General features: G+C 47.1%; 1 protein-coding gene across 1 annotated transcript in view; it reads left to right on the top strand.

The window, feature by feature from the left end:
* Nucleotides 1–12,701, top strand: part of LOC146966985 (histone-lysine N-methyltransferase 2C-like) — a 93,970-nt gene that overhangs the window by 58,827 nt on the left and 22,442 nt on the right. Inside the window, exons 40-46 of the mRNA XM_085763577.1 lie at nucleotides 96–230; nucleotides 1,900–2,533; nucleotides 4,052–4,863; nucleotides 5,695–5,973; nucleotides 9,729–10,099; nucleotides 10,177–10,325; nucleotides 11,132–11,536. Coding sequence (XP_085619703.1) covers nucleotides 96–230; nucleotides 1,900–2,533; nucleotides 4,052–4,863; nucleotides 5,695–5,973; nucleotides 9,729–10,099; nucleotides 10,177–10,325; nucleotides 11,132–11,536 — 2,785 coding nt within the window. The remainder of the gene's footprint in view (nucleotides 1–95; nucleotides 231–1,899; nucleotides 2,534–4,051; nucleotides 4,864–5,694; nucleotides 5,974–9,728; nucleotides 10,100–10,176; nucleotides 10,326–11,131; nucleotides 11,537–12,701) is intronic.

Raw genomic sequence — 12,701 nt, 5'->3', positions numbered from 1 at the left:
CTGTTGTCATTGTGTCACTGATGAAGATGATGTGTTATGTTTGCTGAGCCTCACTCGCTCCAACTAATGTCTCTGATGTAATTGTCATTGAAAAGGGAGAGGTAAATGACAGATGGGGAGCCGGTAAGAAGAGGCAGGAAAATCTCCCCCAAAGCAAAGCCCTAAAATCACCAACAGATAAAGATTGTCCCTACCAGGCATCTGTAGCAGGAGGTGGAAAAGAGGCTCTGGTAAGATCTCAAGGCGAACCTGTTCAAGGCAGACTTCCTGGATCCATGACCCTCTGAAATCCTCTTCCTGTCCTGGATCAGTGCTGATCTGGCCCTCACTCACCTGTAGGCCTGCAGCTACAGACACTGTTTACAGCTCTGTTTACACTTGTGCGAATGCTGTGACATTAACTTTTATCATTGATCTGTTTATAACTGATCATTCATACATTGATCATTAATCACGTATCAAGCAGAAGCCTCATCTGTTGTCTGGTTTCAGGTTCCTGGTTTTCTCTCCCAGTAAACTGAACAGAGTTCTGATCTGCTGATCAGAACATCTCACTGATCCATTACTGATCAATCTTAAAATCAGGTTAAAGTTAATTAATCCAAGTCTTCTAGGAATTACGAGATAAGTGTTGTGATGTGAGCTCGTTGTCTAAACTTCACTGATCTCAGAAAATCAAAGCACAAAGCTGAAGCACACACTCCAAACTGAAGAGGATTCCAGACACATGGACCAGGATCAGCCACAGTCATCATCTCTGGGCTAAAGTACAAGTTATTATCAGAAAAGGGTTTGATCTGACTGCATGAGATGAATATGTCACAGATGAAAGTAAACGTAACCAGGCCAGTCACTCTGAGAGAATACAAGTGGAGGTGACCCAGAGTCGGTGTCAGTGGCCTCAGTCTGTCTTAGAACTGACTGCTTTTATTCTAAAGAGGGAAAAGGCCTCGCTCTGAATGTTGGTCTGCTGCTGTCCTTTCATCGTCCACCTCACACTGATCTGAGACCAGCGGAGTAAACATGGTCCTGGCTAGGGATGTCACGATTACTTGTTTTCACAATTAATTCAATTATTTAATCGTAAAGGTTCCTCACTTTCCAAAAATGATTATGTTGGAACCATGTCAAACATTTGAATACTTCAAACGTTCTATATTAATAGATACTTTACATACTGTATTTTGATTATATAATTAGTAACACAATTATATTTGGACTATATTTGATTTTACACATTCATAGTATTGTTAAAATTATTAATATACTAATCGTAATAATCTTGATTATTTCTCTGACAATAATCGTATTAAGAAAATCTATAATCGTGACATCCCTAGTCCTGGCCCCTTGATTTGACTCATCGTGTCACAAACAACTGTGAAAACAGAACATCAGCTTACGATTCAACAAACACACAACAGTCAGGACAACACTGCACAAAACAACTGAAGTAATAATGACAAATGCAACAAGCACTTAGCAGCTACATACGTCCAGGAGAAGGAACACAGTGTGAGGTGTGACTCTGGCAGGGCCGCAGCAGCTTCAGCTTCACTGTGAGCAGGTGTGAAGAACCAGGTGAGAGACAGACAGGAAAGAGCAACACACCCAGAACTAGAATCACAGGAGGACTAAAGCAGTTCTGTCTGACTCTGTCATTAATGATGGAAGTGTTTTAGTCTCCACCATCATCACTGACCCTCCACATCTACTGACTGAGAGAGAGAGAGACAGAGAGAGAGAGGGAAAGAGAGCATTACTAGCTGCCATGTCATCGTGTTTTAACTCCACCTGTGGAGGCCGATCAACACACTGACATTCATCACTGTCCTGTGTCCCCCTCCTCCTCCTCCTCCTCCTCCTACTGCCTCTCCTGCTGTACGTTCATTTCTTTAGCAAATGCGTCAGAAGAGTAAACAGCAGGCCAAGATGGAGGCCACGCAGAAGCTGGAGCAGGTGAAGAGCGAGCAGCTGTTGCAGCTGCAGCAGCAGCGCCAGCAGCAGCTGCTCGCCACCCAGCGCCTGCCCGGACACCTGTCCCCCGAGACGGGCAGCCGCAGCCCCATGACCCCCACCCAGCGCTCCGCCGGCGGGGACAACACGTCCCCCCTCCACTCGTCCGCCTCCAGGGACGCTCAGTTCAGGCAGCACCACCTCCTGCAGGGGGGGCAGGGTCCCGGGCAGGCCGACGACGTCTTCCTCAGACCACAAGTCCCTCCCCCCTCCGGCTTCTCCTCGCTCCCCCACTCCCCCCACGCCTCCTCCCCTCTCCACCAGCCCCCGTCCTCCCCGCAGATGTTCTCCCCTCCCTCCTCCCGCCCCTCCTCACCATGGGACCCCTACGCCAAGGTGGTGGGGACTCCTCGGCCGTCCCCCGCCCAGTCGGCCGGACCCACGGCCCCCCAGCAGCAGCAGCAGCAGCGTCGCAACTCCCTCAGTGCCTCTCCAGCCCACGATGCCTTCGGTTCCCCCGCACCGTCCCCCGACCCCAAAGTCTCCGACGTCTCCAGGGCCCTCGGACCCCAACCAGGTGATTACTGCTGTCTCCTCAGTGTTTCCTCCTCTAGTGACCTCTCCTCCTTGTTTCCTCCTCGTTTCCTCCTCTAGTGACCTCTCCTCCTCGTTTCCTCCTCTAGTGACCTCTCCTCCTCGTTTCCTCCTCTAGTGACCTCTCCTCCTTGTTTCCTCCTCGTTTCCTCCTCTAGTGACCTCTCCTCCTCGTTTCCTCCTCTAGTGACCTCTCCTCCTCGTTTCCTCCTCTAGTGACCTCTCCTCCTCGTTTCCTCCTCTAGTGACCTCTCCTCTTTGTTTCCTCCTCGTTTCCTCCTCGTAGTGACCTCTCCTCCTTGTTTCCTCCTCGTTTCCTCCTCGTAGTGACCTCTCCTCCTTGTTTCCTCCTCGTTTCCTCCTCGTAGTGACCTCTCCTCCTTGTTTCCTCCTCGTTTCCTCCTCGTAGTGACCTCTCCTCCTTGTTTCCTCCTCGTAGTGACCTCTCCTCCTTGTTTCCTCCTCGTAGTGACCTCTCCTCCTCGTTTCCTCCTCGTAGTGACCTCTCCTCCTTGTTTCCTCCTCGTTTCCTCCTCGTAGTGACCTCTCCTCCTTGTTTCCTCCTCGTTTCCTCCTCGTAGTGACCTCTCCTCCTCGTTTCCTCCTCGTAGTGACCTCTCCTCCTTGTTTCCTCCTCGTTTCCTCCTCGTAGTGACCTCTCCTCCTTGTTTCCTCCTCGTAGTGACCTCTCCTCCTTTATTCTTCCTCATATTAAGGTCTCCATGTTTTCTCCCCATAGCGATATCTTATCCATGTTTCCACCATGTCCTTGTTTCCTCCTCGTAGTGACCTCTCCTCCTCGTTTCCTCCTCGTAGTGACCTCTCCTCCTTGTTTCCTCCTCGTAGTGACCTCTCCTCCTCGTTTCCTCCTCGTAGTGACCTCTCCTCCTTGTTTCCTCCTCGTAGTGACCTCTCCTCCTCGTTTCCTCCTCGTAGTGACCTCTCCTCCTTGTTTCCTCCTCGTAGTGACCTCTCCTCCTTGTTTCCTCCTCCTTGTGACCTCTCCTCCTTGTTTCCTTCTCGTAGTGACCTCTCCTCCTTTATTCTTCCTCATATTAAGGTCTCCATGTTTTCTCCCCATAGCGATATTTTATCCATGTTTCCACCATGTCCTTGTTTCCTCCTGGTGGTGTGCTCCTCTCCTTGCTTCCTCCCTGTAACGATGCCCCCCCCCCCCGTGTTTCCAATTTCAATTTCCTTTATTTGATCAAGAGGGACAATACACATCAACAACACTCCAAGTGTGAATTGTACTCAACTCTAGCCACATGGCTAATTTCCACTGATAGTCCCCCTATACTGAAATAAAAGCAACAGATTAAAGGAGACACAATATAACATTAAGTACAATATTTAAAACCATGAATAAAAAGGAAAAAAAAAAAGCAAAAAACAAAACAAAGAAAGTCACACAATCATAATACAACATAATACAATTGTGAGTTACAGTAGACACAGAGGTCCTCCCCCTCCTGACTTGTCCTCCTCCTCCCCCCCCCAGGGCTGCAGCAGAACAGAGCAGTGATGAGCTCGGCCCCCGACCACACAGGCAGACTCCTTGGTATCCGAGCAGCGGAGACCTACCAGAGGCCTCTTCTCAACAGCAACCTCCTCTCAAACCGGCCTGGTGAAATGCTCCAGGGTGGGGTGTTTAAAGCCCCCATGCCCCCCCAGCACCTGCCCCAGGAGGTGTTTGGAAACTTAGTAGTAGGAAGGCGAGACCCCCCAAGACCCACAGACCTGGGCTTCGCCCTCCCCCAGTCACAGGACCCTTCTTTCCCCTCCAGCCCCCTCTCAGGGCTGGGGTCCCCCCACAGAAGCCCCTATGGCCAGGCCCCCGGCACCCCCAGACCCGACTACAGCCAGCAGATGAGCGACCCCCTCAGCCAGCAGTCGCCTATGACATCACGTCCCTCTCCTGATTACACCAATCCTCAGACCCCCGGTACGCCGCGCCCCCACTCTGACCCCTCCTACCTCCCCACCCCCCCTGCACTGCGACTGGACCAGTTCAACCAGCAGTCTGCCAACCGCCGGCAGTCCCCCTCCCACCCCACCCACGACCCCTACGGCTCCAACCCCGGGACGCCCCGCCCGTCCGTCTCAGAGCGCTTCCCACGGTCGCCGGGCAACCAGCGGAGCGGCGACTCCTACACGCGGCCCTCCCCGGACCCCTACGCCCAGCAGCCGTCCACACCACGACCTCTGGCCCCCGGAGAGAACTTCATCCCTCAGCAGGCAGGACCAGGGTCCTCGCCACTGGCTGCAGGACTTAGTGGAGAGACAGCCACCTTCACCCCCACACACCACCAGGTAACAGACAACACAGGACTCCTGCTGTCTGTCAACAGTACATGTTGGGCTCACTTTGTAGACCTGGGTCCAGTTTTTTGTCAGACCTACGTAAAATTCGGTGTATAAGTCCCACTTTACTTCCTTTTTTTTCCTTCTAAAAAGTTGGGTGCGGCTTATACACCGGTGCGACCTATAGACCAAGGTAAATGTCAACCCCGTTTAAAACTGGTATTAACAGCGTTCTCAGTGATCAGACTGCAGTCAGATAGAGCTGGACCACTTGAAAGTAAGGCAACCAGGGTGCATTGAGGACGGATTGTGATCCGATGGGCCAAACCACCTCCCAGAGGTGGTCGGGGTCGGGGTCGCATTGTGACCACATGTGTGTGAACACAGGTGTAAGCGGTAATGCGTCCTGTATCCGCATACGAGCACGTGGGCAGAACGGCGTTTCCGATGACGGTAATTAACGAGACTCATTTGGGCCCGCCATAGTCTCCGACATAAAATAATATTATTGTTATGGGTTTTTTTTTTTAAAACCACCGTCTCTCATCTCTGTCAGTCAGCCCCTCCTCCTGCTGGACTCGGTCAGAATTACCCCGCGATTTATTTTCTTTTTAAATATAAAATAACAAGAAAGAGCTACACCGCAGCAAAGAAACATGTGGAACCTGTATAATGTTTTTTATTACCAAATAGCAATAGAAAACCTTGTTTTCCCAGTTTGAGGCCCTCAAAGATAGACTGCGACTTATATACCAGTGCGACTTATATTCTGAATTTTACGGTACATTATTATAAAATGTCCTATGTACCTCTGTTTTATTTGAGTTTTTCTCTCTTCAGTTGCAGCAGTCTCCAGGGAGACAACAACAGGACTCATTTTCCAGAACCCCCAGCAGCCAGACCCCAAAGCACCCTGGCATGTCAGAGGACGGCAGCTTCTCTGGTTTACCCAGTCAGACCCCGGGTCATGACCCCTTTGAGCAGGGCCACCTGACAGCGGGCCCCTCACAGATGGACAAGACTTCAGTCAATGAAATAGCAGCGCTGGGCGTGGCCTCTTCAGACGGACCAATGAGCATGCTACCTCAGCCTGGTGACTCAGAGGAGAAGCTAAGACAGGTTGGTCCGCTGCTCTCACCTCTCTTGGGTCTCAGTTCTACTCTACTGTGTTCTGTGTGTTTTAATGCAGGGGTTCCCAACCACCAGGCTGTGGATCATTTGGTACTGGGCCACAGAAAGAGAATGAAAAAATATATAATAGTTTGTTTTGTCTAATATACACTTACAGTCAGAGCTCGACGCTTAGCATTTTCCCTGGTAGCACGTGTGCTACTAAGTTGAAAAATCTAGTAGCACACAAATAATTTTAGTAGCACACAAATAATTTTAAATAATAACGTGATATGAGGTCAATGAGGAGGCATTTATAAGCAAAACAGTTCAATTCATAGCTTTTTAACAGGGATGCCAACTGGTGAGGACCAAAAAAAGATCTTAGAGCGGTGACACTCACCATTAACATAATACATGTGCATTTAAATACATTATAATATCATGGAAAAGTCCATTTCCAGTAGTTCAAATCAAACAGCCCCAACCAAGTATTGAGTGCATATAGATGGACAACATTTGTATATTAAAAATGCTTTAAAGAAAAGAGAAAAAAAAGGTCCTTTGTAGTATTTACATTTTTGGGAATACTGAATTTCAGGTCTTCATATAGGCTACAGTATATAATGTGTTAGTTAGTTTCACTTTTTGAATTGAATTAGTGACATAGGCCTTAATAAACTCGTCCATGATATTCTAATGCACCTGTACATTGGAAATGAGTGATAGCCTACAGTATATACTGCATAGCCTACATCTTGACAGCTCTACCTTACTTTACTTTTTTGTATAATCCCAACAGACATGTCCAGTGATGTTCAGCCTTGTGTGTTTACATTTGTCTGACCCGATTATTCAAGTCAGTGGTCCTAAAATGTGTGTTTCTCTTCTACGCATTCTACATTGCGGATGCAACGTCTTTTCACATACAGTACGGGCTTCTTTTCAAACGGGGCCGAGCTCCGTGGGAAACACCTGCCTGGCACAGCAACGTAGAGAACCGCGGCGCACAGCTCCACGGACATGCACGGAATAAAAAAACAACAACATCGCCGTCACACCGAGTGCTCGCGGCTACGGCGCTGCTTTGGGTTGTGAGCATATGAATGAGTTCGCTTTACATTACGTGTACGGACGCACTGCCCGCGGAGGCGGAGCGGGGCCTTCGCGGGGCCTTGGCTGGTCACACAGGGAGCGGACAGCGCCAGATGTGCGACCGGGCAGACCGGTTAACATGTGCGCCGATCTGAAACTGCCTCCGCTCAGGGCGCTGCGCTTCGGTTTGGTTCCGCGTGCAGTCTCTTTTTTTCTGCTGAGGCAGCATTCAAGTACACAACCGGCCACAACCTCCAAACGTTCGCAACACATCATAAAACATTTATTGAACGCTAAAATTCGGTAGTCGCACACGTGCTACTAATTGCATTTCACAATTCGCGTTGATCTGTTTTTTACTCGCATTTGCAACGAGGGGCTCGCACTGTCGAGCCCTGCTTACAGTTGCAGTATTTAACCCATTTAAATGACGGGTTCATTGCAGCAGGTGATGCAAATGCTTTATTGCACTGTGTGAATGCTCTCCAACTCTTCATCACTTAGCAGAAAACGTAAAGTTTCGCTGCGTTGTTGATTAAAGCAGAATATCCTGAGGTGGCCACAAAAGCACTGAAAATCTGCTTCCATTACAAACATAATGTCATTGTGAAGCAGCCATCATCACCCCAGATGACTGATTATATCTATATTTATTATATTATGGTGATTAGTAACAAAGAACGTATTAATTGGATTAAAAATGTAACAGAAAACCATGTGACCATCTACAATAGGTTTTATATTATATGTGTGTGTTTTGTGTTGCTATGTGTTGTATTTATTCAGTTCTGGGGAAACAGTGTCTAGAAAGCATCAGTGGCTGCAGCTGACAGGGACAGCTAATGGTAGCAGCTAAGCTAACAGCAGGACGTCAGCTGTTAAAACCCTCCCGTTGTCGGATACAACATGAAACTACTCCAGTTAGCTCAGTCATGTTGGAACTCAGATATCCGCTGGAGAAAATATTTTTTCATGGATTATTTATTGAGTCACTGAGTTATTGAAGTTAAACAGGTAGCTAACCGTTAGCCCGGCTAATCTATGATAAGCATGACTAATTACAAAAACGTGCACACATAAATAGTAAAGTTTGTCCAATCATTGGTTTTATAGACTTTACAAACATCAGATTAGTAACATGAAAAATGAGATATAGCGAAACTCTCGTCCGTCACTATTGTTCTCATGCTGGTTTTCTACCCGGAAGTAGTTGTAAACAACAAGGAGATTTGTTCTATGAACTCTACTGAATCCTCTGTGTGTTGTATGAACTCTACTGAATCCTCTCTGTGTGTTGTATGAACTCTACTGAATCCTCTCTGTGTGTTGTATGAACTCTACTGAACCCTCTATGTGTTGTATGAACTCTACTGAACCCTCTGTCAGATGTCTTCAACAGGGGGTCCGCGACCCCTAGGGGGTCCGCGGAGGTACTGCAGGGGGGTCGCGAAAGTTTTGGTTGAGGGAAAAGAAATATGACAAAAGATATGGAAGTTATGAAAAAAAGATCCATAGGGGCGTTCCCTGCTGCTGAACATCGGATTTTTACATACAAGTCCTTTGTTTTCCTATAATATAGGTGTCAGGCGAGACTTTGTATTGTATCTGATACAAACACGGTGCACCGTCTCTCTCTCACTCTCTCTCGCTCACTCCCCCCCACCCCCCTCTAAAATCAGCCCGATGGCGGGCGCGCGCACACACACACACACACCGCTGTCAGTGGTGTTGTGTGACACTTGGCCCCTAAACCGTCAGCTACACAACGATGGGACTTTAGTTTTCATTCTCCATACACACTCGTTAATTCACAGCACACACTCATATGACGGTGACATTAACGCGCGCCGCCACGTCTGCTCATAGCGCAGCGACAATGAAGCAGCGTCAGGCTGTCACTGAAACGCTCCGTGGAACCGAGACATGACACGGCGGGACCGGTGTAAATGTTCCCAGAATCAGCTCCGATGACCGCGGCGCTGACGGTTGGAGGTGAGTCACGAGTCTTGGTAGAGCACGGCCGCTGCAGCGACCCTCCGACTGTCCCATTGCTGCGTGTCAATCCCCCCTCTCACTTTCTCTCCGTGCCCCCGTCTCTCTCCAGCTGCCCTTTCAAAATAAATGCATAAAAAGCCAGAGAAAAAAACAGTAGGGGAAACACTGCTTTGTTTTCTCTGTCTTTTTATGGTTTAGTAATTCTTTCATTGGTGCAGTAGCAGCATTCAGTTACCACAAGCATAGTTGTGACCTGTTGTGATCATGGCATGGCATATATTTTTTATATAAGTCCCTTTGACTAAACTCCTAAAAAAAAAGCGTGATTTATAGTCGAGAATATGGCACTTTTGGCATATGGCACCAGGGCCGTTGCTAGGAATTCTGGGCCCCCTGAAAGAATACTAAAGTGGGCCCCTGCCCCCTGACTTTTCCACTTTTTTTCATAGACTACGTATGTATTATCATTTCCTGGCAATACAGGACTCGTTAAATATAAAACACAATTTTATACAATATAAGTAGGGGGTCCCCGCTCCATCTCTCCATCAGTTTGGGGGTCCTTGGCCTGGAAAACGTTGAAGACCCCTGCTCTATGTGTTGTATGAACTCTACTGAATCCTCTCTGTGTTGTATGAACTCTACTGAATCCTCTCTGTGTTGTATGTTCTCAGCGCCAGCGGCTGCGGCAGCTCCTCCTGAGGCAGCAGCAGCAGAAGAGTGCGTTACGACAGGAGAAAGGTCTCCAGGAGCCATGTTCAGGACCAGCTGTGGCCCCTGCTGCTCCTCCCGGCCCTGCGCCCGGTCCAGGGACACCCCGTCTCTGGTCCCAGGAGGACCCCTCCGCTGCCCCTCCAGCAGACCTTTTTGGACGGCCCCCGCCACCGTACCCCGGCACAGGCGTGAGCGGGCCGCTGGTGTCTTCGGGGTCCAGGTTCCCTACAGGTTTCCCAGGGGAGCAGCAGAGGGGCTTCCCCCCCAGCGAGGGTCCTATCCCCAGGCACAGTCTCCCCAGAGACATGGGAGTCAGAGGACCGGCCCTGAGGTATGAGGACTCATAAACTCTGGTTCTGTCCTGATGTGATGGTGTGGTCTGTTGAGCTCATGTCTGTTCTCCTCCAGGATCAGTGGGCCCCTGGCCTCGCCCCTGGGTCCGCTGCCTGGATCTGCTCTGGCTGTGGTGGAGGGAGTCCCTGTCCAGATAAGGAGGCCCATTCCTGGGGAGTTCACCGGCATCCGACCCCTCACCGATCACTCACACATAATGACAGGTAGGAAGAGCACCTCTGATGAGTTGATCGACTTTACTGATGTCTGCAAAGATCCAACAGAATATTCATCAGTCATCAGTGTGAAATGTGTCAAGTCAAAGCTAGAATCTCTACATTCTGTTTTCTTTACTTCAAAACTCCCAACTCCAAACTTATGCAATTTAGTTAGTTAGTTTAAGTTTATTTCAGACATGTTAAAAATAAAAAAAATAAAAATACAGTAATGGACAGACATAACAAATGAATACTTTGCAAAGACAACACATGAAAAAAATTAAAATAAAGATAAAGATCTTTTTTTTTTTTTTTTCCATATCCGAAAAGGAGTAGGAAGAAGTAAAACTTATTTACTTCCACCCCTTATTCATAAATTTGCTATCAAGCTTCCTTGTTATTATAATCTATACAGTAAGTTAATTTATGAATTTATCTAGCTGGATTTATTCTAATATATTATCACTAATCTTTATCTCTCTAATATATAAGCATATACATATATGGATTTATTCTAACATATTATCACTAATCTTAATCTCTCTAATATATAAGCATATACATATATGGATTTATTCTAACATATTATCACTAATCTTTATCTCTCTAATATATAAGCATATACATATATGGATTTATTCTAACATATTATCACTAATCTTAATCTCTCTAATATGATACAACTTCTGAACTATTACATTGTGCTGTTGATATTAAAAAAGAGCTGAATTCTTCCATCCCTATCAGAAGTAGTTGTTATGAATGTCTTAGTTTATATTGTATGAACACAGAGTTCTTCCCCTTCTGTCCAGGTGTCCCCCAGCCGTTCCTCCCACGCTCCATCTCCATCCAGCAGCACAGCATCATGGGACAGCCCTACATCGAGCTTCGTCACCGGGCCCCAGAGAACCGGCTGAGGATGCCTTTCCCCGAGGCCCCTCTAATGCACCCCAGAGACCCCCAGCAGTCTCTGGTCCGGCCCGGTCAGGGGACCAGGATGGGTGAGACGGTGCTGGGCCAGCAGATGGTGCTGGCGGCCAGTGTGGAGCAGCTGAACCAGCAGGACCAACACCAGCACCTCGGCAGCGACTCCACACTGCCAGGGGCTGATGGGATGGAGGAGCACCTGGAGGGAGAGGACTCAGCTGTCAAGGATCTGGAGGACGTGGAGGTGAAAGATCTGGTGGACCTGAACCTCAACCTTGACCCTGATGAAGGTATGAACACCTGAAACTTAGATAGGGTTTTCACGATAGTGACATTTTAGTTGACAATTAATTGCCATACAAATAATTGCAATAAATGATTTAATTGTGTCTTTCTGATCATTTTATGCCACTTTTATAGTATTAACCTAAACATAGTGTAATAATACCATGGTTCCCGACTAACATTTTTTACAGGGAGCACAGTGGCCCCTAATTTAAGATTTTAGGAGCTCAAGCTGAGAATTTAGGGGCACACAAACTGTAAATTGATTTGCAAGGCAAATATTCACATTTCCTTTTCATTTATGATTTTATTTATTTATTTATTCGGTTCATTTCGGGCATGTCAATTAGTCATCATCATCACACATCATCTCAATCCAATTAATACAATACACATGACCGAAAGGGAAAGCGGGAGAAGCAAAAGCTTATCTAGTCCCGCCCCCAATACTCACATATTCAGTTTTTCTGCATGTTACATTTTTGACATAACATTCTTCCAGTATTTTCAAAATTTAACAATTTAACAATTTGACATGACATGATCCTCAATCATTGGCCTGCCACCTGTAATGACAGATTATAGATTCTTTGAGTTGCCCCTTAATGTTTTACCAGTGTTAAAAAACACTGGTAAAACACTGGTTGCACATGCACAAGTAGATGAAACATTTACTTTCACTGTCTCAAATTTTAGGGGCAAAATGCCTCCATTTAGGGGCAGTAAGGAGCCCTGATAATACACATACACCTTATGAAGAAGAAGAGCCATTTATTAGCTTTAAACATTGGAACATATAAATAAAATCTTCTACAGACTATGTGCAGGGTTGGGGGACAATATGCATCTATGATCAGCACGGATCCTCTCTTAAAAGATGATATAAGATCAGTCATGCAAAGATGCATTTCTTTCTCATGTTATTGAGAAGCATTATCATTTGATTATTACCCTAAGATTTTTCATGTAATCACAGTCAACTGCAGTTTTGTCACATTTCAGCAGTTTATGTGATATTTGCGTGTTTGGGTAACACTTCATAATAAGTACATACCGTATTTCCTCTAATAGTAGCCGGTATCTATTTAATAGCCGGGTCTGTTATAATGGCCGGGGGCGTGGTTTACACGAACAAATAAAGGCCGGCCCCAAATACAGGCCGGGTCAATG

The sequence above is a fragment of the Trachurus japonicus genome, chromosome 20 (genome assembly GCF_045865225.1).
Source record: "Trachurus japonicus isolate A0001 chromosome 20, Traja_1.0".
Classification (NCBI taxonomy): domain Eukaryota; kingdom Metazoa; phylum Chordata; class Actinopteri; order Carangiformes; family Carangidae; genus Trachurus; species Trachurus japonicus.
The sequence above is the reverse complement of the archived record's forward strand: the minus strand, read 5'-3'. Positions and strand labels throughout refer to the sequence as shown.